General features: G+C 34.5%; 3 protein-coding genes across 4 annotated transcripts; 2 read left to right on the top strand and 1 right to left on the bottom strand.

Annotated features, from left to right (window-relative positions):
* Positions 1-4,003: 4,003 nt before the first annotated feature.
* On the bottom strand, positions 4,004-6,585 carry LOC110698134 (G-type lectin S-receptor-like serine/threonine-protein kinase SD2-5). Its single transcript, XM_021875545.1, has 2 exons — positions 5,645-6,585; positions 4,004-5,279 (listed from the first exon to the last, which is right to left on the bottom strand). Exons 1-2 carry the CDS (start codon positions 6,044-6,046, stop codon positions 4,260-4,262), a joined length of 1,422 nt encoding a protein of 473 aa, XP_021731237.1. The 5' UTR covers positions 6,047-6,585; the 3' UTR covers positions 4,004-4,259.
* Positions 6,586-8,108: 1,523 nt separating this feature from the next.
* LOC110698133 lies at positions 8,109-12,028 on the top strand. 2 transcript variants are annotated; one of them, XM_021875544.1, is made up of 4 exons: positions 8,109-8,345; positions 9,541-10,278; positions 10,865-11,209; positions 11,659-12,028. In XM_021875544.1, the coding sequence occupies exons 1-4, from the start codon at positions 8,277-8,279 to the stop codon at positions 11,932-11,934; spliced, it is 1,428 nt and encodes a 475-aa protein (XP_021731236.1). In that variant the 5' UTR covers positions 8,109-8,276; the 3' UTR covers positions 11,935-12,028. The 2 variants fall into 2 exon arrangements, with proteins under 2 accessions (XP_021731236.1, XP_021731235.1); XM_021875543.1 differs by having other exon boundaries at positions 9,538-10,278.
* A 6,912-nt stretch (positions 12,029-18,940) lies between these two features.
* On the top strand, positions 18,941-25,258 carry LOC110698132 (alanine--glyoxylate aminotransferase 2 homolog 3, mitochondrial-like). Its single transcript, XM_021875542.1, has 9 exons — positions 18,941-19,312; positions 20,446-20,676; positions 21,729-21,899; positions 22,587-22,730; positions 22,819-22,998; positions 23,424-23,649; positions 23,766-23,879; positions 23,995-24,081; positions 24,637-25,258. Exons 1-9 carry the CDS (start codon positions 19,076-19,078, stop codon positions 24,678-24,680), a joined length of 1,434 nt encoding a protein of 477 aa, XP_021731234.1. The 5' UTR covers positions 18,941-19,075; the 3' UTR covers positions 24,681-25,258.
* Positions 25,259-26,300: the final 1,042 nt, after the last annotated feature.

The raw sequence follows: 26,300 nt of genomic DNA, 5'->3' as shown, positions 1-26,300 counted from the left end.
GCGCAGGAATAAAATTATGAGCTTGAAAGATGGTGATGATAATTGGGTTTCTGATCAACATCAGATTTCTGATCTTTTGATTAATCATTTTTCTTTGCTCTATAATTGTCAGAATACATCTCCTGCTGTGGTCTCTTGTGATTGGGAGGATTTAGAGTTTCCGACCCTTTCTTTGGGGAACTATCAGTTCTTGATGCAACCTTTTTCAGCCTCAGAAATTAAGGATGCTATGTTTCATATTGGTTCGGATAAGTCTCCTGGTCCGGATGGTTTTACTTCAGGGTTCTTTAAGTCGCATTGGCAGACTGTTGGGTCAGAGGTGGTTAAGGCCATTCAGTTTTTCTTTGCGTGTGGCTATTTGCTAAAGAAGTGGAACCGAACTTTCTTGACCCTTCTTCCAAAGGTAGATCATCCTGAGTCTCCTTCTCAGTTCAGACTTATTGGTTTATGCAATGTGCTTTATAAGTGTATTGCAAAATGCTTAACTAACAGACTGCGAAGCGTGTTACCGTCCTTGATTTCTGAATCTCATAATGCCTTTGTTCCTGGGAGGTTAATGACGGATAGTTGTTTATTGGCTCATGAATTGTTATCTTACATGTCTACGACTTCTTCTAAGCTGTGTTCTGCGGCGTTAAAGCTTGACATGAATAAAGCTTATGATCGGGTCAATTGGGATTTCTTATGGGATATTTCTGCGTCGGTTTGCTTCCCTCCGTATTGGGTGCATTTGATTCAACAATGTGTTTCAACGGTTTCTTATCAGATTTTGGTTAATGGCTCTCCTTCCCTGCCTTTTGTTCCTAGATGTGGCCTACGTCAAGGAGACCCTTTATCCCCCTACCTGTTCGTTTTATGTATGGAAGTTTTCTCGCTAATGTTGCGTCGGGATGAGAAAAAGGGTTTGTTCCAAGGATTACGTGTTTCGAGAAGGGCGCCCTCTGTGTCTCATTTTTTCTTTGCGGATGATGCTTTATTATTTTTCAAGGTATCTCCTGATGCTTGTGACCAGGTTATTGTAGTGATAAATGAGTTCTGCTCTGTTTCGGTCAGATGATTAATTTACAAAAATCGTTTGTGAGGTTTAGTTCCAATACCCCAGCAGATTATCGAGACTACTTATCTGCAAGTCTACGAATGAATTCATGCTCTTCTATTGGCAACTATTTGGGTCTTCCTATGGATTTGGGTCGTGCGAAGTGCAAAGAGTTTCAGTTTATGGTTGATAAGATAGTTAGAAGACTGTCTTCCTTTGCTTCTCTCTGGCTATCGGCGGCTGCAAAGTTGGTAATAATTAATTCTGTTCTCATTGCTACTTTCAACCATGTGCTTTCTGTCTTCAAAGTTCCTGCTACTATTTGTGATCGAATTGACTCGTTGTTGTCTCGTTTTTGGTGGAAATCTAATAAAGATTCTAGGGGTCTATCTATGGTTTCCTCTTCACTATTACATCTCCCTAAAGGTTTAGGGGGCTTAGGCATTCGTCATATTCGTTCTTTTAATTTGGCTTTGTTAGCAAAGCAAGTATGGAGGTTGCGGTTTAATCCACAGCTTTTGGCTTCTCGGGTCCTTAAAGCTAAGTATCCTTCTTTACTTTCTTCCAAACCTTTGATTTCCAATCCTTCTTGGGGTTGTCGTGGTTTGTTGGAAGGCGGTAAAGCTTTATCTCATGGTCTGGCCTGGAAGATAGGGTCGGGTACCCAGGTTAGTATTTTACAGGATTGCTGGGTGACTAATATTCAGGTTGAATTCAAGGATTGTATTCCTGTGGAAGATCGTCCTTTGATGGTTTCTGATTTATTACTGCATGATACTGGGACATGGAATACGTCTTTAATTAGGCAGCTCTTTCCTGTTTCTGTTGCTTCAGTAATTCTTAGGCTTGAGCGTCCAAAGCAGCAGATTGATGATTTTGTTTACTGGAAATATACTAGGGATGGGGCTTTCTCGACTAAATCGGCATATGCTGCTCTTGTATCTCAACAAATTTCTTTTAGGTATGTGACTAATGATTCCTCTTGGTGGAAGCGTTTCTGGGGTCTTCCCATTCTCCCTAAGTGGAAAATGTTAGCCTGGAAGGTTTTACACAATGCCTTTCCAACGGCAGATGTTCTAGCTTTTAGGGGCATTCCGATTGATGCTACTTGCGTGTTTTGTCATGGATCTTCGGAATCTGTGGTTCATATATTTCGGGAGTGTCCTTTTACTTGGTGTTTGTGGAATTCTATTGCCTGTAATTCCTTTCCTTCGCCTGAGGTTCCTCTTCTTTTTTCTGATTGGTTTACTTCTATTATTACTGGTTATGCTTCTGCCAAGCATTGGCTTGATTTAGATCGTTTCTTCGGGATGTGTTGGGCTATTTGGATTACTAGGAATAATGTTCGATTTCGTTCAGCAGTCTATTCCCCCCCATTGTATTTTGGAGTTGGCTTTGGAGTGGAGTGCTAGAAGTGGTAAGGCTCGTGAAATTGCTGGTTGTTGTCCTGGTATTCCTCCTAGATTCTCGTCTTATTCTACTTGGCAGGTGTTAAGGGGTGAAGCTACTGTTTTATGTGACGTTCTGATGTGTTTTGATGGGGCCTGGGATCGAGGGAATCATAATGCTGGTACGGGCTGGTGTTTTTTGGATCTGTCTTCTTCTCGATCTCGTCGTATTGGGGGAGGAGCTCGAGCTTGTATGGCTAGTTCTGCTCTTCATTCTGAATTGTTGGCGTGTCTTTTGGACTTAAACATGCTTGGCAACGAGGTGTCGTCAGTCTCTGCCTCCTTACTGATTGTATGTCGGTTCCTAAGATGATTCAAGAGCATGCTTCTTCGGATATTTCGCTGGTCTGGACAATTCAGGAAATTAGGGATGTTATCTCTTCTTTTTCTTCTTGTCATATTCGTAAGGTTTCTAGGTCTTCGGTTGGAGAAGCTCATTCTCTTGCAGGTGCAGCAAGGCGTAGAGTTTTACTTTGTTTTATTTTTCAGTTTTTTTGTTGTAATTTAAGTTCTCTTTGTCAAAAAAAAAAAAAAAAAAAAACTAATATATCCCACATTGCCTCTCCTAATGATAAACTACTTCTTTAACTAGTTTGTTGAACAATGATATGTTTAGCCGTTTCTGAGCTCATAACTTCCATTTTCATGTAGTATGTTGTTTGGTTTACAAAAACAAAGGGTATCACCACCATCACCACACAGCCCATCTTTCCTTCTTCTCCAGCCACGACCTCACCAACACTCGCCACCCATCGTTGAAACTTCTCCACCCCTTGTCGCCGGTCGTCGCACCTCCCCCACCCCTCGCCGCCCAGTAAAACCTTCCCCCATCCCCGCAAATACTCTAAAGAAGGATTCACCATCTGGCCGGAGTTCGTCACACCTCACTCCTCTTTCTTTCTCCTCAATCGCCATTATTAGGGTTTTCAAGCTTCAACCTCACTCCAATTCTCTCTCCTCCAATTTCCCCAAATATCTAGGATTTTATCAATTCCCTCTCCGGCGGTGGCTAGTATTCTGGTAATAAGGACGGGACGCGGGAAGATGTGCGACGACTTCCTGCGAGGATGGGAATTTGTGATGACCTCCGGCGAGGGTTAGGGGAGGTGCGACCAAGTCCAGCAACTTCTGACGAAGGGTGGGGAAAATTTTTCAAGGAGGTGCAAGCTTATCGGGGGCAGGGGAGGGGCGGCGATGGCCGGGGAAGGGGCGGCGAGTTGGCTAGGTGGTGGTTGTGCAGTAGGGGTAAGGTAGAAAGGTGGTGGTTGGTGTGGATATGGTGGAGTAAGGTGGAAAAGGAAAGGGAATGGAAAAGGCTAGAGGAGGGATAATCAAAGTAGAATGATTTTGGGTAAACTTAAAAATAAAAATGGGTAAAGGGAATGATTAAAAATGACAAACATATATCAACAAAAGGAATCAGACATGTTCATTCACTTTGATTATTAACCCCAAGTCCCCAACCAAACGGTCCCTTATTGTTTTAAGTCCTATTCTATAATTGCTTGTATGAGTCAAATTATCCTTTATACCAGTATTAATTAAAGCCTTAAATTGGCCTATTACTCAATGAATCAATCAAGTGCGTAAGCAACTTAGGCTTCCAAACAAAAGCAACAAGTACGTACACTAACTTTTTACAACCAATAGTAATTTTTATTTTTGCAATGTTTTGACCCAATTAAACTATCAAAAATTTGTTCATTGACATCAAAATGAACACTTTAAAATGAAAGAATAACATCCCAAAATCTAGGATCACTTACATTTTTATGTTAGGAAGAACAATTTCCATCCCTCAACCTCTTTTTCCTTTTCCAAACCAAGAAATACCCAAGACCTCCAAGTACCAAAAACAAAACCATTCCATCACCAACAAGTATCAAAACCAAAACCCATTTCTTCAAACCACTCTTCTTATGCTTCCCAAATCTTCCCTTCGGAACCTTAACCATGTAACTCAACCCGCTTCCTCGATTAACCTGTCTAACCCCTCTAACCACATCTAAGAACATGCATTCCCTAGTACGCGATGAGTACAATGCAGCTGCACAAGTGCACTCATTTAAACAAGAATTCGCGCATCTAGTTTTGCTACTATTACTCATTGAAGTAGCATTTTTTAGTAAACTATCAGCATCTTTTAACTCAAGCATGATCCATACCTCATCTTTGCCACACTGATTTCCTGTAATAAACTCTTCATTGCATTCGTCGATTGAACTATCTTGCTTCCTTGCTAACATTCTAATACACGAACAAGTCCTAGAAAATGTGCAAATTCCATAGGCAGAGCAAGCCAGGGGAAGATCACAAGTAGTATTTAGGACTTGAAATGATGCCTCTAACTTGTCCTTGTAGGGTGAGTAGTAGTAAAGACCGAGGTTTCCAGTGTCATTATCCAAGGCTAGAAATCGCGCTGCATCTTGGTAAGGTGCAAAAATTTGAGAGAAGTTTCGGAATTTGTCATCAAAGAACTCCAACCCTCTTGAAGCTAACTCGATGTAGGTGATGTTTCTGCTTTCGGAAGGTTGGAATTCCCAGTAGGAATACTTGTAGCTGTTGCTGTTATTGTTACTGCCTGAATTCAGGTAGAGTGCAACCTTGTCATGGTGAATTTCAAATGAAAAGAACGAACTCGAAGATTTGTTAGTAGGAAATGAGGTCAAGTGAGTAGCTACACTTAGTCTCTGCCCCAAGAGTAAGATGTTTGTTGGAAAATTGAATGTTTGCCACTTTATGTTTTCTTGAGCATCAACTAGGACTAAATTTCCACTGTCAAGCAACTGCAATTTCTGCAACAAATAAAAATGATTTCAGGATTCGGTCTAGTTCTAAGGCTACAAATAAAACAGAATGTGACTTTCTAAGCTAACTGGAAATATACAGACTTGACAAAACTGACTCGTACCTGATTACCTAATCTAAATCACAAAACTAAAACTCAAGCCATACCTAATAGCTTATCGGCTATAACCTCGAATATGACCTATCTAGATTAAATCGACCCATCCATAGATTGGGTTGCATCCTCTACACCTAATTTTGCATATTGCATATTAATGTACAAATAAATTTGATATCGAGTAATCCAATACTAACAATCTAGTCGATGTTAACTCTAAACAATTCAAATTACACGAGTATAAGTGTTAGTTACCTGCACACCTTGTCCAGAAGTCCCAGTAAGCCAACCAACATCATCATTAAGCCCTTTCAACCGAAGATCACCCATTTTCGTGAACTCGAGCACACAACTATCAGATGTATAAAACTTAGAAATATGCCCTGAACTCCAAACCATAACACTACCTAGAAAAACTTGTAACGAGCACACGTACCGGCCATCCATAGCCTCAACGCTCACCGCGGTCCTGAAATTGAGCGGCATTTGATCAGTTTCCATCAAGTAAGCCCTCCCATTGAAATCTTCACTATAATCACTAGGAATTGCTAAGGTGAACGTATAACCAACTGAAACATTGTTGGACTTACAACATCCTAATATTATCAACATAAAAAATACCAAAATTATGTAACATAATGTATAGAATAATTTCATTTGTTATACTGTTATGCAGTATTTTTATGAATTTTAGTAGAAACATTTAAATGTTTTTTTTCTAGATAGATTGTTGAGGTTGGTGGGTACGTATTTTGGGGTCAAAAAATAACTAAAAGTTTGTTACTTTTTAATTTTTCTATCCTTTATTTTATCATTTTATATTTTAAAAAAGTTTTTGTCTGGTTTTGTCTAGTAATATAATTCTGCTTGTGTACAGTTTATGAAAGTTTATGTGTTTATTAATGATGTTTGTCGTACCAAAAAGAGGTTACTTTTAGCTATGGTGGGAGGCATTATCAATAGGGAGATCTTGTTGTGCTGCATATGGTAATCACAGAAGCCACTCGGCCAGCTAATTTGTCGATTTTTTTTTTAATGAACGGGTAAAAATTACTTTATGATACAACGGGATATTGTAGTCTAAATTACAATGTATAATACAGAATAGTCGTTTTCATAAAGGATTGATTATAACGTCCTCGTGTTATATTATTTGTTACATTTTGATACAATTTTAGTTTTATTAGTTAAAAAAATTATATATATAAAAAAAAAAATTCAAGTTATAAATTAATCAATAATATGAATTAAGACAAATTTAACAAGATTCAACACGATTAACATGTCATAATCATTTTTAAAACATTCTTGAAACATTACATACTCATACTAAACAACTAAACAACGCAGAATTAGTACAACATGATTTTCATTTTAACATAAGAAATATGGAGTAGATTAATTATGTGTGTGATTTTCATGCATATTTTGGGATGATTGGAAATTGGGACCCAAAATCTTGTAAATTTGTGGAGTGTTATCAAGTGTGGGCTTCTTCAAAGTATATGAATTGATGGGCATGGATATATAATGGAGTACTTTTTGTTTATTAGTGACCATGGATTATGACATATGTCTTACGCCAAAGTGACGTATAACATACTAATAACATACTCGTACTGTATCAATTTAACTGTACAAAGTCTATAGAAAGTACTTAGAAATTGATTTTTAGAAATTGATTTTGGCACACCTTTTATTGATCTGAGAAGAGTATAGAAAATTGTAATCTCACATAAGGGTGTACCAAAATCAATTAAGGGTGTGCTAAAATTATTTCCCTTCTTAGTTCCTTGTTTCATTCTAAGGTTACATTTGGGTTTTATCGTTAGTTTTAAGAAAAATACTTTCCAAATGAGTAAAATGAGAATAGTTGTCTTGGAATTATGTAAACATTTTAATAAATGAGAATAGTTGCATTAGAAATAAATAATATGAGGCTAAATATGTTAAAATATTATTGGGAGTAGATATGTAACTAAAGGAAAAAAAATGTCCAAAAAAAATATAACCATAGAAAAGAAACGGATGGTTACTAGGTCGTGTTCGGAATTAACGGTGACGGATAATTTTTAGTGGTTGAGTAGCAGATAACTGACAAAATAGCGAGTATATGCCAATTAGTTGTGAGTAAAAGTTAGCTGTTAAAGTAATGTTGATAGTACGAGTGCTTGACAAAAATTATGGTTCTACTAAAATATGTTAAAATCCATACATATTGTTTAATAAAGTAACTAAATTTTAACACATTATCCGTACCTTTGAAACACTACTATTTTTAACGTTTTAGATTAGCACAAAGTCTTATATGTGGCTGACCACACCGTGTGACAGAGGTTACTTCGTTAGTGTCATAGGGGTTACTTGGCCAGTGTTAAAGAGTTATTTCGTCAATGCTTTAGGATTACTCGATTAGTGTTATAGGGGTTACTCAATTAGTATTATACGGGTTACTTGGTCAGTTTTATATAAGTTACTTTGTTCTTTTATAAGTGGTCACACGGTATGGTTAGGCCACACACAAGACGGGTTGTTAGATTAGATATCTAAACACTACCTCTACCCTTTACCGCTATCCAATTTCTACCTCAGTCCCTAGTACTGAACAAAGCCTTTAATGTAGCTTGGACCAAACTTTAAAGAGTTAAAATCTCAACATAAGGATTATTATGACTTTATGAGTTCAAATCTTAGCAATTGGATTATAATGAGATAAGTAGCCCAAGTAAAAACATACTGAATACATTAGCAAGGCTCATTTACTTCTACCCAAAATTTTGTGCACTAAAATTCCAAACAAAATTAAAATTCAAGTTTGAACACTTCGAACTCTTTCAAGTACCCCTAAAGTAGTTCTACCATCTTCCCATAAAAACGGCACCGTATTATGCTTCAGCGATTACCTGTCTTCCGTTCCGTACTCGTGTTTCCGTACATGTGTAGAACAATGACCCATGTAAGTAGCTTTCGCTTTTCCGCAAGTCTTTTACTTTAAACTATCTTAATTTTGGTTTAATTTGTTGAATTTATCTTCCTGTTCTTGAGTCAATTAATTTCCATTAATTCAAGAATTTCATACTGAATTTGTCATTTGTTGAGATTAAAATTTGCCCCCCAAAAAAACCTATTAGATGGTTTTTGATTGTTTATGATATATCCTAATGTATTTGAGAAATTATACATTTATTAATAGACATTTATTTTTGTAAGTATAAAAATTAGTTCAAATTGACACATTTTCTATCAAATTAAGGCAAATTAGCTTATAATTTGATTGAAACTTTTGATGAAATAATTGGGTTGGGTGTCAAATTGATAATAGTATTGCATTGGGTTGAGAAATTGTTAATGCTTAAAGTCTTAAAGGAGCTTCTACTTTCTTGGAGATTAACACTTTGTTCCATCGAAACTACTATGTTAAATTTACAACCGGTTGAATGGTACAATCAAGGTCATTTTTTGCCCATTTGCTTACAAGATACTATCGTACACGAACATGAGCAAATAAATAATCTTTATAGTACCATGCACGAGGTACAATTGTAACGAGGTGAAATTGATAATATTAGCAGCAGTCAAACATCAATAATGCTGATTGACACGTGGTTGTGTGCATTCCTAAATCAATATGGAGTATTGGATACCATAGTTTTTAAAAAATGTATATATTGCTTATGTGCAACACTAAGAATGATATTTTCATCAAGTACTTGTAATAATGTAATTTGCTTATGTAATGAACACATACTAGTAATTAAGTATCTATATCTCAGTCTTTCAGTTAGAAATTCTCCCCTAAGTCATTAAAATTCGATTATATTGAGAACATGGCAAACACCAAACACTTAACAACTCGTTTGGTAGGCGCAATTTAGCAGGATGGGGCAGATTCAGGCAGGGAGATCATCTATGTTATTTGCCTAACTAACTGTCAGTATGTATGACCATGCCTTTCTGTATAATAGCAGTATATCACAAATCCTAGGCATCATTAACAAAGAAAATTGTAAATTTTACTGTCATTTTCACAAATTTATGTATGTATATGATACATGACTACTATCAATGTTTTGGATTGAAGGTCATTCTTTGGAAAACAAGTACTTTCAAATTAGACATAATAATAAAATTGGATTGATGATTATTAGCAGGTTGAGTTGAATACAAGCAATGACACTTCTATTGGCAATCAAGAAGCCCCTGTCAGCAGAAAAACAGTTCAAAGGAGAATATCAAGTTTTGGTAAAGCTGCCGTTTTGAAACATCTGGGTCTAGGTACCAGCCAGCAGCGGCGCCCTAATGCCTCAGCTATGGCTACAAATAACATCACAAGTGGTTCCTTATCTGGAACTAACGACCAGCCTTCTGTTACGACTGTGACTCGACAGGCTAGACCTTCTAGTTCGGAGATGTCAGTTTCTTGTTCAGAGCAACCTCAGCACCCTCCTGTTGGAGATGTTAATCGTGAAAATACATGTTCTTTGCCATCTGTGAGTTCTGGTTGTGATGGCTCAGGAGAGGGATACGTGAAAGAGAGTAATTATTTGCATGATGTAGAATGTTCACGCGTATTGGAGGAACACTCTTTGCCGAAAAGTTTTGGAAAGCGTGAGCAACCACAGTCCAAGAGGCCAAAATCCATCAAACATAGTCTGAAAGATGGCGGTAGTACTAGGAATAAATACTCCGAGAACATGAGTTGTGGCCCTGCTGAAGTATTCGACATCTGCCAGCCTCAAGTCAATGATTCTATGTTTCTGAGACAGCCTCGAGACTTTTTCGATGAAGCAGAAGAGCCTGAGATGGATAAGCTAGGTGAGGAGCCTAGGGAAAGAGTGCTGCGGCCTGGGATGGTCTTGTTGAAGAGTTACATCTCCGATAGTGAACAGGTGATTTACTAGACCTTGTCATACTTGAAAACTTTTTCGAAACCCCTATCTATTTAAGAACATAAATTTAAGACTGTACTAGCATTCAACACATATATTGTATGGAGTATATGTGTTACAAGTTTACAATATGTCCTTAGGCTTGACTAATACTGAAAATTTTGTGTTTTAGGCCTGAAATGAAGCATCTAAATTTCTATTAAGATTAATTATGTCAGATTGTTAAGCACAAACAGAAGTCTTAAAGGTGGAGTAAAGATTCAGTAGCTCACTAGCTAAGAACCATATCAAGCGCCATATCAGCTCAGCACTTGAAACTTCATTACATGTTCTAGTTTCAAATTCTTCCATATTGTTCATTGGGTACCCCCATATTTTTAGATGAACAGTTGAAAACCCTGTTAGCTAAGTTTCAAATTAAATCATATTGTTACTGTTAAATTATTGCAAGCACCATGTATGAATCTGCTTTCAAGGGACTGATTCTGAATGAATTATTTTACCTACAAATCTTGTGCGCGTTTTATTGTTTTGTATGTCCATTTTGGTTCCTTAGTTTTAACCCTCATTCTGTGTATTGTTCCAGGTTTCTATAGTAAGGAAATGTAGGGAACTTGGAATTGGTCGTGGGGGGTTTTATCAACCTGGTTACAAATATGGAGCAAAACTCCGAATGCATATGATGTGCCTTGGTCTTGATTGGGATCCTCAGACAAGGAAGTATCAGGAAAGAAGACGAATAGATAAGTCTAAGCCACCTCGTATTCCCCCTGAATTCCTTGAGTTGGTTGATAGAGCTATGCTAGATTCACTTGCTCTCATAAGTAAAGATTCTGATATTTCTGATGCTGAAGACATCCTTCCTCGGATGAATCCAGATATTTGCATTGTCAACTTTTACTCTGAGACAGGACGGCTTGGTCTGCATCAGGTATACGTGCAGTTATATACTGGCTCAACTATCAATTTCCCCTACTAGCACACTTGAAATAATCTCTGAACTGTCGCTGCTAGTATTATGATCTCGATGCTGTTATTCAGTGCTAACTGGCATACAGATTTTGAGATTTAAGCCATTCAATTAATTAACCGGCTACATCTGATTGGCTGTCACTTAAACATACAGAACTTGAAATGAAAGCTTTTTTTAAATTACTTGAAATTGAAATGTCTGGATTTATTATATAGCATGCAGTTAAGATGTATGGACCCCTTTTTGAAAGGGTGGAGGAACATAGGACTAATCTGTGATAAGTGCTAAGAAAAATGAAGTTGATATGTTCAGCTAAAAGGAACCATTATAGCTTTCTTAGATTCTCTTGTTTGGTATTGTCCGTCTCAAGTGTGATTTCTATAATCGTTATCTTTCATTTCTTTCAGGATCGAGATGAGAGTGCAGAGTCTCTCAACAAAGGACTACCAGTTGTTTCTTTCTCGGTGGGGGATTCAGCCGAGTTCTTGTATGGAGATCAAAGGGATCCAAGCAAGGCAGAAACTCTGATATTAGAATCAGGAGATGTCTTGATATTTGGTGGTCAATCAAGGCATGTTTTTCACGGTGTTGCCTCCATCATACCGGATACTGCTCCTCGTTTTTTATTGGAAGAAACCAAGCTTCTCCCTGGCAGGCTTAATCTGACTTTTAGACAATACTGATTGTCCTTCAGATTTGGCTTTTTGGTTGATCGCAGTTAACTCTTGTATGTATCAGTGCTCTCTTTCATAAATAAAAATGACTTGCTTTTGTGTATAGCATTGCATTTATACTTAGAAAATTTTAGTACTCAAACTAAAATAGAAACTAGATAACCTGATTTGTAACTGAAGTGATATTGACCCGAACCAAAAGTTAGGATGACTATTATTGAATCGATAATTAATTTTTCATCATCAATAGATCTGAATATGACCCGACTCAAATTGACTAAATCCAACTAACACATGTTTACCACTTATAATTGCATTTAAGTAATGTTGAGAAAATTTTCAGTACCAGTAATCATGACCCATAAGTTTCAGCCACTATAGCAATCAGATTTTATTTGGGTTTCTTCAAAAACTTAATTTCAAGTCTATGCATAAAAAGTTCAAGTGCTCAATTAATGGCAATAAGAAGGATCAAGTCTAACTTTAGGGACATTCTATTGGGCAAACCAACTTCCTTTAATGTGGGTTTATAATATAAAGGGCAAAGCTAATTTCTTCAATTTGGGCTTATAAAATGTGAAAAGCCACTCTCTTCAATTTGGGCTTATAAAAAACCACTCTCTTCAATTTGGGCTTACAAAATTGAAAAGCCACTTCCTTTATTACATACTTATTTTATTTCTTCCCTCTTTTAATCAAGGTCTTGCACTAGATGAAGTTAAATTCAATAATCATTACTTCCTTAGGATTACATTAGAATCGATTTCCATCACTTAGGTAGCAATTAATTTACTCTATAAAATAGATGAAGTTAAATTTAATAATCATTTTTAGTCATTACTTTCTCCATCTCTTTATAACTTGACCACTCTTCATTTTTAGTCCGTCTTAGCTTGAAAACTTTTTATTACTTTTTGGTAAGATGTACTCTGTAGTCTGTACTTCTTACTAATTATTTGTTACTCCATACCATTTATCTATTACCTACGAAGTATTATTTAAACCAACAATATGACCTTTCACACCTCTTCATTATAAGGCATTGCTAATCAAGAATACACGACATGTGACACCCCTCTCTTTCACCAAGAAGATGCCACATCACTAAGGAGAATTGAAACTTGTGAAATAAGAAGAATTGAACATGGGTTAAGAAGCCATATCACCTTTGCTATCTAATACTTTCATTTATTTATGCTTGTTAAATATAGTTAATGTATGGCTTGAGCAATTTTTATTTTTTTTATACAAATTAATTTCTTCAACTAAATCTATAATAAAAGTATTTAAGATTATTATAGTACAAGAAACTATAATTTGAAGTAAAGAATATATAATGTATAGACCCGAGGCATCGCCCAGGCTAAACACTTGTTATATTTTTAAACTTTGTGTAACAAAAAGTGTTCATATTAATGTGAATGTAAGAGTAGTATTTAACTATTTATTTATGTGTAGCGAAAATATGTTGATCTATGGGCAAAATTGACATCTTACACATTTAAATATGAGTAATTATATAATTGCAACTACAAGATAAGTTAACATTGTTAAAGCTTGTGGAACGACGCTAATGGAGAATCATGAATTCAAAGAGGCTCAATGAAAATTTCAAGAAGCTTAAATGGAGAAATTCAAGCTCATGGGCAACTTTAATGGAGAAACACGTTACCCCTAACTTTATGGGGTTGAACCTACCCTTTATTTCTCTCTTTTTCTTAATTAGGGTTTTTTTTTTTGTTTAATTTAATGGAATTAATGATGTTGGTGTCCTTAAATATGATTCAACAAATAATAATGCTAAAATCTAAGTTGTCACCATACTAATGTTCATCAATATTACAATAAGACCACTAGATCAACAAACCCTGTAAATTGAATAGATCAATTGGGGCTCCCTCATCAAATAATGCACTTTAGATATTGTAGTTTTGAGTTGATTTTGTTGATCTCAAACTCAAACTCATGTCTTAGGGAATTTTCACATTTACTGAACTGATTGGAGCTGAACTAAACTGAACTGATTGGAGCTGAACTAAACTAAACTGAGCTAAAATGAATATTTTATGAGAGAGGAAAATTAGGAGCTGAACTGAACTGATTGAAGCTGAACTGAAGTGAACTGAAATTAAGTAAATGTGAACAATCCCTTAATGATCCGATCCATTATTAACTTGCAAATTGTGTTTTACGTTTTCAATGGAGAAATGGAAAACCAATATTTAGTTAACCAAATCACAAGTACAAGTATAATATTAGTTATACTTATATCACTTGATTGCTTGCCCCATTACGTAATCTTTGAGTTAATTAAATATCAAATTAAACTTACATATTATTATGCTTATTAATAAACAATATACATCGTGTTATAGTATTCATTCACATCAATCTATCAATCCACGTATAATTGGCATCATAATAATGTCAAGATAAGATAGCTTCGTATATTATACTATATGTCTTAGCTATTTGGTGGAGTAGCTAGATGTCCATAAAAAAACAAAGTAACCAAAGCATATTACGATTTCTTTGGTATCAAAATTGGACATGTCTCGCAAATAACCATTTTTTTTCCCCTTAGAATAATTAGTGAATGTTATTCTAAAATTAGTCTATATTCCTTTTAAAATGAATGTATCCTTTCTAACATTAAATCATTCATTGTTCTTGCTTACAATTACTACTCATTAACAAATCTTGTTTGGTGAAAGCGGCCTTCTCATGGTGTCATCAAGTTAAAAGTTGATGGTTCATCATGCAATCATTTATCGACAACTAGTGGTGTTGTCATGAGAAATATTGATGGAATCTGTCTATGACTCTATGTCCTTTGTCACAATTTAACAACCTCATAGTAATTTGCATAGTGTTTTTGGAAAGATAAATAAAGCAATTGAATTGGAATGACCATTTATATTATGAAACAAAGTTGAAGGACATTGAATGTTAACAAGAATTGAACCGTCCTATCGATTTAGAATTTTCACAAGTTAGGATTAACCAGACCCAGATTAGTGGGCGATGAAGACTAAGGGGATCCCCACCCTTAAAAGTATCCCTTGTAGTAATTGAACTCCCAACCTGTTAGAAAGTTCATTATTTACTAGTAGTTCAACACTTTATTGGTGGGGGTTTAGCATATTATATATAATTATATTGAGTCTAGGTCAATATACCCAATCAAAATTAAAAGATATTTTCACCTAAGTTGCGCCTTAATATGTTACTTTAAAAAAGACCTAAAGTAATATAAGGGTTCGACCGGTTTGTGCAAATCCACAGGGGTTAATAGATTATGTGTGATTAGCTAACATGGAATTGGATTGCCTATGCTTTTGGTAAAGGGGCACAAATCAATTTGATGAGAATAGAAATAACTAATTGCTAATGATTGCAAATAAACAAAGTGAAACAAAAGTTCTACTAAAATACATCATATCTAATTTCACAAATATTCTAGGTCAAGACATAAACTCTATCTAATAAGTAATAACCCCAAATTTATTTGGTGGACACAACTTTGCGATCTAATAATCTCTTTGAAGGAATGAATTATGTACTTGATCACCTTAATTATTCTCAAGTATTTATGCATGAGTGGCTGTTAGGATCTTTCTCGGATAGGGGAGGCTGAATACTAAGGTTAGATAGATCATCCTTCCCCTAAAGATGTTGTTTCAAGAAATCTAAGTTAATGAATTAAGAAAATAAAATCATACTCATTAAGGAAAGTAACTTTAGCATAAAGCAAGCTAAGCTAACCAAAAAAAGGAAGAACAAAACATGCAATTTAAGTTAAGAAACATATATGCACAAGTAGTATCAAACATGATAATTAAATTAAATATTTAAACGCCTAGGGTTGTTAAGCAATTGGGTAAAGAGAATTTGTTATGTACACCTGGGTGCACAGTGTACCTAAAAGTATGTTTGCTTATTTTATTTATTATTACTCATTTAATCATCAAATGAGTATAAAATACTTTGGGACGCACTATACACCAGGTATAGAAAATTAATTTTAAGCATGTGGGCATATTATGGAGTTCTTATAAGTTGGGAATGTATTCCTCATTCTTATCCAAAACTCCCTCCACCAAATGGGATGATTTACGAAAGTATGGTTATTTTAAAACTTATTTACACTTTTGCGTCGGAATGAAACTTAATTACGAAATTACTGTCCACGTAGACTCGGATAAGTTTTTATTTTTTTCAAAGTAAAACCGCTACCTCAAGTAGCGGTTTCACCCTTCATAAATTGATTAAATGTGTCTTTACTTAGAGTACTAATGACAAACCGCTACCTCAAGTATCGGTTTTAGACTATAACCGCTACTTAAGGTAGCGGTTTGTCTCTAAAGAAAAAAATTACCCCCAAATGTATCTCCAAGCCTACATGGACTATATTTTCGTAAATAAGTTTCATTCCAATGCAAAACCGTAAATAAGTTTCTTAAAACCTATATTTTTTGTAAATCATCCCACCAAATGCCATAAAAGTAAAAAGAAAGGATATAAGTTAAACACCCTTGTATTATTCTTCTGCTAACAATTAAATATAACACCACTTGCTTTAATTATATTATAAAATCCATCCACTCTATGATTCTTACCCTATAACTTTCCTACAACTTAGTGCAAGACCTATAGTTGCAATAATTGCAAAATGGAAGGGGTATTACTTTGGCATATTGAAGATAGGTTTTGTAGAAAATACATGTAAGTGTTCTACATTGATAATAGCTAACAGAGTAAATTAGTTCTTTCTCTTGTTCGTTATCATATGGTTTTGGGATAGAACCTTTCTGGACTTATAAAATAGACTTCTTTTTTTATGATGGGTACAACCTGTGCCCGTTTCAACTTTCACTATTGTCATAACATTTATTTGTTTTACTTTAATGTTACAATGTTAACCATTAAGTCAAGACCTTATTTTACAAATTTGATATTTTTTGTTTTTTTTTTGGTGTTTAGAGAGCCACAAGGGCGGGTGATGAGAATCGATCCCAAGATCACTTGGAACCGGGAGGGGAGCTCTAACCACTTGAGTTATCCCTCACTCTCACAAATTTGATATTCTGAGTGTGCAACAATGTGAGAGTTTCGTATATACTGTACGTGTCACTCAATGGATGAAAAGGCACGTAATTCATTAATGCTCTTCATAAACTTGATGATAGCATCATACTAAGCTATGTACTAAAAGTGGAAAACAGTTTAAATATCAAGCACCAATAAGGAATTTTCCTTTTAACCTTAAGTCCCTAATATTTGCTCTATATTTGTACCAAAAATAATTACGTAGTAATTGCATTTTCTCAAAAATAAAATAAAATAAAATAAAATAATTAATTGCACACATATATATATTCCATCCATATTGAAACATTATGCTGATTTGATCGTACACGTGGCATGGCTATCTTGATGTCGACGTAAAAATGACTCCATTGTCCTCAATGAAGTTAAATCCAAATGATGAGGAATAGAAAATTCAATATATATTTTTGCAACAATTGGGACAATCATACGACTAGGAAGCTGGATGCCTGGATAAAATGCCTCTCATTTTTCATAAAAACATTGTTGGAATATGATTTGAGACGCGTAGACGTTTGTGGCTGTGTTTTCGTTTTTAGTTTGTTTGTTTTCATTTTGTTGTTTTCTTTGTCAATTAATTGAGGTTTGGCATATAAGTTAATGGATGAATTACTTGTGTTAAACATGGAAGAATTGAATGGTTCAACTTTTTTTAATTTATATTATTATTTTATTTTAATTTTTTTTATGAAAAACTTATTTTAAGAGTTTTTTAATGACAAGTCATAAAGCTTAGTTCCAATAAGAAACGAGAAAGTTATATCTGTTTACCATGGTCTGTCTGTGATGACATGAAATATCAGCTGTATAAATACTCATTTGTGGTTATTTTTTTTTTTTTTTTATCCACAAATAAGTGAAACACATAAAGAGCTAGAGTTATTGTGTTTGTCACCCATTGTGTTTTAGAATAGAAATTAGTGAGAGATTACTCTTGTAAAGACTAGGGCTGTTTACATTAAATGAACTGAGCTGAACTGAATTGAATAGAGCTAAAATGAATATTCTATAAGAGAAAAAAATTAGGTGCTGAACTAAACTGAATTGAAATGATTGGAGCTGAACTGAATTGAAATTAAGCTCAAGTTAATAGACTCTAATTGAAATCAATGCAAGGGTGGGTGTTATACTTTAAAGTAATTTGCTTATACCTTATAGGATGTTTCCACCTTCCAATTTCTATTGTCTCTTTTAAACTTTTACTATCAAGTGCGAGTATCAACTTAGGGTATGTAATGTGAACATGCCCTTAATTGTTCTTTGCTGATTAATTTAATTATCAATCATTGGCTCTAACAAACTACTAATTTTTTAATTTTATTTTATTTTTTTCTTATGTTGATACGGAGTATATGATAACCCTCTATTGGAGACTAACACCTAAGGTCTATTCTCAATCTATAACCTAACTTTAACTTATATGCATTTATCTTATCTTATAATATAAACTTATTAAAAATTTATTAAAACTTATTCTAATTTTAATTGAATTAGAGTTATTCTTTTTTGAATTAACACAATTAAAACCTTATATATTTAATTATTACATTAATTTATCTTAATTTTATATATAAAAAAAAGACATTTCAAACCTTTTTTTAGTTGGTCAAAATTACGAGTTACATTCGTAATTTAACCAAGACAGTTTTTTTCCCCTTTTTCTCTATTCCCAAATGTCCATATTACGAAACAATACCAATATCAATTGAATTAATTCCAATTTCAGATTTACATTCCTTAATTTCCTAAAATTAGAAAAAAAAAAAAAAATCAACTACGGTGAATACATTTTTTTTAATAAAACCAAAATTAAAATAAAAAATAAAAAGTCGTACACGTCATTAATTCCCTTCTATCTCACTCACTCTTCTTCCTATATAAACAGAGCACAAACCTTATAATTTCATGTCACATTTTTTTTTTAATAATCAAATTCTAATTCATATTTTTCACTCCTACTTCTTCGGAATTACACTTCACAGAAAAAGGAAAAAAAAAAAAAAACCCAAAAACCCCACAAAAAAAGATAAAATCTTTGGAAATGAGGAGGGCGTTTATGACCGCCGTTAAAAGTGGCGGTGAACGTCGTTTTATTGCCTCTCAGGCGGCAGCAACGGCAAAGGTTGACGTCAGCTCGCCGGGAAATGACGTCATATTGCCAAAGATGCCGGCTTTTGATTATTCGCCACCGCCGTACACCGGACCTTCCGCCGATGAGATCCTTAAGAAGCGCAAGGAGTTTCTTAGCCCTTCTATGTTCACCTTCTTTAATAATCCTGTAAGTTTTTTTCATTTTTAATTAATTACTAAATAATACTATTCATTAGAATTATTTTGATTAAATTGATTGTTAATAATAATTGTTTTTATTAATGCATTTGTGTTATTCTTAATTTGTATTATCAGTAATATATATAGTTTATTGTACTATGTAGTGTAAATTAAACTTCCTGAATTCTGAGAGTATAATGTTCGAGTGAATTGTTCATGTAAAATTTTTATTTGATGTAATTTTTGATGATATATTTCTTGATTATATGCTTTAATATTAATATTACTTAAATTATTGATTTTTTTTTCCTTTTATTATCAAAATATGCATTATTGTAAAATTTAAAAGGAAACAAATAACTAAGGCCTTGTTTGGCATCAGTTTTGGTTTTAAGTTTTCTGTTTTTTTTAAAACCAAAAACTGGAAACAAGAAAAAGGCGTTTCCTTTTTGTTGTCAGTTTTCAAAATTATCATAATTTTAACAAGTTTATATAATTTTTGATTCATTATGGGACACATATCATATACTTTTAGAAAACAAAAACCAAAAAACAGAAAACCATAAGGTGCCAAACGAACCCTAATATATTAGAAGAATCATATCAATCATTTGTTAATATGTACTATATTATAGAGATTATGACAGTATGCAGTAGGGTAGTGAATACACTGAATACTGTGAATTATTGATTGATTGTTGTGATTATGAAATAAAGTGTTAAAAAAAAAGAATTTAATTATAATTATTATTATTTTTTTTTGTCAAAATGAGGTATTGATTGATCAATTATTCAATCATAGGTGTTACTTAGGCTAGGTTCACTATAAGATTAATGTACACCCGTTCATGTTGAGTACGTGTTCATGTGACTGATTTTTAAATGGGAATCTCAAAGTATTAAAATATGGACTAGTAACTTATGTACATAGTACAATATGTCATAGATATTGTGGACCGGGTTTATACAAGATTTTGTATTGATTGTAAGGTGACTATGATTTTTGTTTTCCAAGTTTGTGTAAATAATATATTTTGGCACGCAATTTATTCATTAGGATTTGGGCGGATGTATCTACTATTTTTTTTAAAAATTAATATTTATGTAATTATTTTGTGTTTTTGTTGGTGGGTGTGGCAGCTGAACGTGGTAGATGGGAGGATGCAGTATCTGTATGATGACAAAGGGAGGAGATACTTGGATGCATTCGGGGGAATTGCAACCGTGTGTTGCGGTCATTGCCACCCCGACGTGGTTGAGGCCATTGTGAAACAAACACAGCGTTTACAGCACTCTACAATCTTGTACTTGAACTCTGCTGTTGCTGATTTTGCTGAGGCTTTGGCTTCTAAATTGCCGGGTGATCTCAAAGTACGTCATTTTCTTTTCAACTCTTGTTAGGTGTTACTCCACTTGTTGGTTTTATGCTTTATCTGAGTACTTATGATCATAGAAAAAGAAAGTGACTTTGTGCTTGTCCTATGTTATAGTCCATTCACTAGTTGTTACTTGTATGGGAAACATTTGTTTGTTATTGGACGTGTAAAGCATACAACAAAGAACCTGTCTCTTAGTTTGGTGGGGATTACTTATTTTTGTTGTTGGTGACTTGGTACAGTTCTTTTTGGTAACGTTTTTTGTTTTCTGATTTTTTTATTTATTTTGGATGGGGAAGGGAATGATACGAAAAAAATTGGGCAAGGAACATATCACTTGATAGAATGGCATATAGGGAGAAAAGTGCTCATAGAATCTTGGTTGATGAGTACAACAAATAGTCTTTTTTGGTTCATGTAGCCGGCCTCATCATTGGGATTAAGGCTCTGATATTGTTGTTGTATTTGGATGGTGCGAGGGGGTCATCATTGGGATTAAGGCTCTGATATTGTTGTTGTATTTGGATGGTGCGAGGGGAGGGTGGGGGGGGGGGTGGGTGGGGTGGGGTTGTGACATAGTTTGACTGCCATATTATTTTGCTTGAATTTTTGGACTCTATAATTATTCATTTATTATTTGTGTCTACTATATCATTCTAGCATTCCAATTCTTCTCATCTTATAAAAGATTAGAATGTCAGCTATTCATCCTTATCCTTATTTCCTAAAATTGCAAAGAGGTTTATGGCTTTTGTTAGAGCCTTGATTGGATAAGATGAACAAGATAGTGATAGTGACTCTTTTATTGATGTCAAAAATGGACATAATTTTCTTGCATGCTTCTACTTGACATCTTTCTTGCAAAGTAGTATCCATCTCTTTAGATATTTATAATATATAGGATGTACGAATTTTTTCTGGTTTTCCTAAGTTAGAGGGAACTCTTTCATGTTGCTTAAACTTATTTGTACACTGTATGGTTGCTTTTGTAAAGAGTTTTTTTTGGGTCTTACTCTTTAACTTATGGATTCAATTTACGTGCTGTAGGTTGTGTTTTTCACAAACTCCGGGACAGAAGCAAATGAGTTGGCTTTGATGATGGCAAGGCTATACACTGGTTGCCAGGATGTTATCTCCGTGAGAAACGCCTACCATGGAAATGCAGCTGGAACTATGGGTGCAACTGCTCAAAGCAATTGGAAGTTCAATGTCACTCAGGTATAAGGCTCCACTGCTACTTTTTTGCAGCTAAAAAGATTGCTCATGTTCAATTTACCATGAATCCTGTTTAATGTTGTTTAATGTTGAGCTGATTGCACCATGAATCCTGTTCTTGATTTTTGACTAGCTTGGATCGTAAAAGGGCTTTAGTCTTTCTTGTTCTTGGATGATCTTGATAGGACAAGCACTTTGTTATTAGATACCTGTCGGTTTTTAAGGCTGAGAAAAATACTCATAATGGATCTGCTTCACTCTTTTTTGTTGAATTCTATCGTAATATTGACAGAAGTTTGAGCTGGTATCTAGGTATAAATTAAACTCTTTGGACATTCACAGTAGAAGAGCAGAATTCTCAAACTCAATACAATAGATTGCTGTCTAGTGGAAGCATTAGTTGTGTATTTTTCTTGCTAGCTTAGCTTAAAATTGCTGGAGTGCTCAACAGTCAGTCAGTGAAGCATGTGGGAATGTAGCAGAATTTTTGTTGTGGAAGGCTTCTTTGCTTTTGAGAATGTAGCAGAATTTTCTGTATGCATTTACAAACAGAATTGTCTGACTTTATGCATTTTTTCTGTATTCTGTTTTCGAATGATATAAGCTCTGTTTCTCTTGGAAAGCAATTTAACATATTCCTAGGATTCTTCAATGGGGTAAATAGTTTGCTAATAGCTGAATCTGTTACAGAGTGGAGTCCACCATGCCATGAATCCTGATCCTTATAGGGGTCTGTTTGGAGCAGATGGAGAGATGTATGCAAAAGATGTTCAGGATATCATTCAATTTGGTACATCCGGTCATGTCGCAGCTTTCATCTGCGAAGCTATTCAGGTCGGCATTTTCTCCATAAGAATGCACATGGTGTTCTTTTGGGCACATTCATAAGTCATTCTAATTAATAATGTTATTTGTGTGGCAGGGAGTTGGAGGAATCATCGAATTGGCCCCTGGCTACCTTTCTTCTGTGCATGACATTGTAAAGAAAGCTGGAGGTCTTTTTATTGCCGATGAAGTACAAGCTGGATTTGCTCGGACTGGAAGCCACTTTTGGGGTTTTGAGTCTCATGGAGTTGTCCCTGACATTGTGACAATGGCAAAGGTTGGTGAATTCCGTTTTACTTAATTACAGCACAGTATATGTGATTTATATTGAAGAAAGTCTCGTTCTAGCCACTCAACTAATCTATTAGTAAAGTGCTGCCTAGGAAAGTTAGGCTGTTAGGCGCATGCTTAACATATCTGACTGTTATCCTAAGTTTATTGTATAGTCATGTATGCTTTCATTATACTTTGAAGGTTTGAATTATGGCAGAAGTAATTGAAAATTGAATCATTGAACTATTACATTAAGCTGTTTTTGTTGCAACTTAGAAGGAACTATGAGAGTGAGGAATACGTCAACCCCTGAATATGAGCGAGCAGATTTGGGATCTTTTGAATACCTGGAACTCTCTATCTTGGGTTGTTGTGAAAGGTTCTGAAAAAAAATTCTTTTGACATATTTCTCTGTTTGTGATTTTTCAGGGTATTGGGAATGGTATTCCCCTTGGTGCAGTAGTTACCACCCCTGAGATTGCGAATGTCTTAACTCGTCGTAGTTATTTCAATACCTTTGGTGGAAATCCTGTATGCACTTCTGCAGGACATGCTGTTCTCAAAGTGATTGAAAAGGAAAAACTTCAGGAAAATGCTCATGTTGTGGGTACCCATCTCAAGACGAGGCTCACTGCTCTGATGGACAAATATGAGTGTAGGTTTCATGCCTTGATTCTGATAGAATGAGTTTTCAAAGTTTTTCTTTTTTTATTTTTTATATCTATTTTTAAGATGTACTGATTTTTTCTACTTTGCTGTTTTTTATTGAAGTGATTGGTGATGTTAGGGGAAGAGGATTGATGCTAGGGGTAGAACTTGTTAAGGATCGTGAAAAGAAAATTCCAGCGAAGGATGAGGTCTTTCATGTGATGGACCAAATGAAAGGTAAATATTGTAGTCCTTCGTTAAGTTTTCTTTTTTACCTGAAACTTTCTCCTCGTGTGCCTTAAACCTGTGCCATAAGCTTTCTTTTGACGGAATTTATTCATTTACTTTGAAGAAATGGGAGTATTGGTCGGAAAAGGAGGATATTATGGCAATGTATTCAGAATCACACCTCCCCTCTGCTTCACCAAGGATGATGCTGGTAAATCTTGCTCACCCTTATATTATTATTGCTTGTATAACTTAATATCTTAAAATTTATGCATGAAACAGGGTTTTGTATGTGTCGTTCGCTAGTACGAAAGCTCTGATGTGCAGAAGAATGCATTCAGCTCACGACTTTTCCAGTCCATTTGCTTATTTTATTTCATTACATGATCAAAGTGAGGTTGTAGCATTTGACTTAAATTAAAGCAACACTAGTCAGGGTGTAGTCATTTATAGCACATTTTTTGTATCGCATAGTCTAATACTCGATCTACTGTCTATTAAGAAACCGGAAATTTGAGCCAACCCAACCCAACCCAAACTTGACTTGTTAAATATAACCTGGTTGAGAAACACCTGAGCAAATATAGTTGTAAATTTAGAAAGCATGCTGGTTAAAAATGCACTTTTCACGTGAAAACTCACCGGCCTGTATCTGTCCGACTAACCTGTTTGACATGACTACTTGACACTCCTTTGCATTCAAAGTCTTTGTTTACTTCGTTTATAACTGAAGTTGATTATCGTATCTCTTTGGGTTTTTTCTCAGACTACCTGGTGGACGTGATGGATTGTGTGATGGCAAAGATGTGAAGAAGTGATGCAATTAGACTCAATATCATTTGTAAAGTTCATCGCATTTGGTAATGTGTTGTGTCTATTGCTTGCTTCTTGGTAAGAAAACTAATCATCCAAATACAGCACGAAGTTCTCTTCTTCTGTGGAGGACAAATATGAACGATGATGAGCCAACACCTCGTTGTCTCTCCATTACTGTCACTTCATATGCGTGCTTAGGTTTCTGCTTGATATGAAGATGCAAACATTTCATGTCATGAAGTTCTCTTTTTTTTCTACTCAAATCTGTATCTGGTACCTCTGAACCGTACCTTAGATAGTTTTTCGGTATTATGTTTGTAATTGTTTTTGTTTTCCATGTTAGTCACTGTTGTGATAGTATTAGCCTCTTAGTAAGAAGTAAGATCACACTTCCATCAAAATTATAAAATGAAGTCTATATCTAGAAAGTAACACCATGTTTGCAATGTTAATGCAGTACTTAAAATATTTCCTGTGATGCAATTGTGTTACTAATGTTATTATGTTACATGTATAATTTATGTAACCCTCTCATGTTGTATTGTATAATATAGACTTGCACGTTTCTGTAACCTGTAAAATGGCATGAAACTAGCTTGACAGTCATAAATTGGCCATAAAAACGACTTTGTGAACTACGGAGTACAATTGTAACACTTTAAGAACGTACCACTCTCTTTTAACAGCCTCGTATTTACATTACATGAATTTGGGTATCGGATTTATTTCAATATTTCTTCAACATCAAGGATTCATGAATATTAAAGATGAATGTTATGATAGAAAAATAGTGAGAAAATTTTCTTAAAAAGAAATGATGCAAGTAAATTGGGACCGAGGTAGTAATTCTTACTGTGTTCATATATATAGCACACGATATGAGCTTTAGTGGGTTGAGATTGAGTGATTATCCAAAGGAGAGTATAACTATATAAATCTAGTACAGTTTTATCCTGAAATCAATTGATGATAGATGGATTAGTCTACTAATATGATATGTTAATTATTCTCATGCTCTATCTTGTAAATGTAGGAATGTAGGATAACTATTCTCAACTCGTAAATAGATTATTTTTCAAACAGAGAAGATATTTATACTTAAAAACAGTATTTGAATAAGTTGAAAATAAAAATATGTAAACTCAACCTATTGAATTATAATTAAAAAAATAAAATAAAAAATATATAAATAAAAAAATGGACACACAAGAAAGCATTCTTGTAGCATTGCAATGGTCTCATTGCTTCTCAAATTTTGTTGGTGAACAAAAATTATTTGACATTGGTGGAAATTTATAATTCAAATTGTTAAGTTAATTATATCTTAATTTTCGAATAAATCTCAATTTCATATCTATGAATCATAATTCTACTCAATTCTGTGTAAAGTTTAACTGTTTTAAAGTCTTTTAGAGCTTAATAAAAACTTAATTTATGGATAAATATAAACAAATGTTAATATATGTCAAGCTTCTAAAGAAAGGTTAAGGTTAAATATATAGATCTTGGACATACACTAGTACGAGCAAAAATTAATCAACCATTTTCTCTATAGTAATTCTATCATTATACTAACATCACGAAAGCGAAAATCTACAGCTAAATCATATTTAT

The sequence above is a fragment of the Chenopodium quinoa genome, unplaced genomic scaffold (genome assembly GCF_001683475.1).
Source record: "Chenopodium quinoa cultivar QQ74 unplaced genomic scaffold, ASM168347v1, whole genome shotgun sequence".
NCBI classification, from domain to species: domain Eukaryota; kingdom Viridiplantae; phylum Streptophyta; class Magnoliopsida; order Caryophyllales; family Amaranthaceae; genus Chenopodium; species Chenopodium quinoa.
Note: the sequence above shows the minus strand (reverse complement) of the source record. Positions and strands in the feature narration are given on the sequence as shown.

Excerpts from the sequence above, each read along its gene's own strand:
- LOC110698132 (XM_021875542.1), top strand. The coding sequence starts at position 19,076 with ATGAGGAGGGCGTTTATGACCGCCGTTAAAAGTGGCGGTGAACGTCGT. Across the intron at positions 20,677-21,728 it reads AATTGCCGGGTGATCTCAAA|GTTGTGTTTTTCACAAACTC; the intron begins GTACGTCATTTT and ends TACGTGCTGTAG. Across the intron at positions 24,082-24,636 it reads CTTCACCAAGGATGATGCTG|ACTACCTGGTGGACGTGATG; the intron begins GTAAATCTTGCT and ends GTTTTTTCTCAG.
- LOC110698134 (XM_021875545.1), bottom strand. The coding sequence starts at position 6,046 with ATGAAATTATTCTATACATTATGTTACATAATTTTGGTATTTTTTATG. Across the intron at positions 5,280-5,644 it reads CTTCTGGACAAGGTGTGCAG|AAATTGCAGTTGCTTGACAG; the intron begins GTAACTAACACT and ends TATTTGTTGCAG.
- LOC110698133 (XM_021875543.1), top strand. The coding sequence starts at position 8,277 with ATGCTTCAGCGATTACCTGTCTTCCGTTCCGTACTCGTGTTTCCGTAC. Across the intron at positions 8,346-9,537 it reads TGTGTAGAACAATGACCCAT|CAGGTTGAGTTGAATACAAG; the intron begins GTAAGTAGCTTT and ends GATGATTATTAG. Across the intron at positions 10,279-10,864 it reads ACATCTCCGATAGTGAACAG|GTTTCTATAGTAAGGAAATG; the intron begins GTGATTTACTAG and ends GTATTGTTCCAG.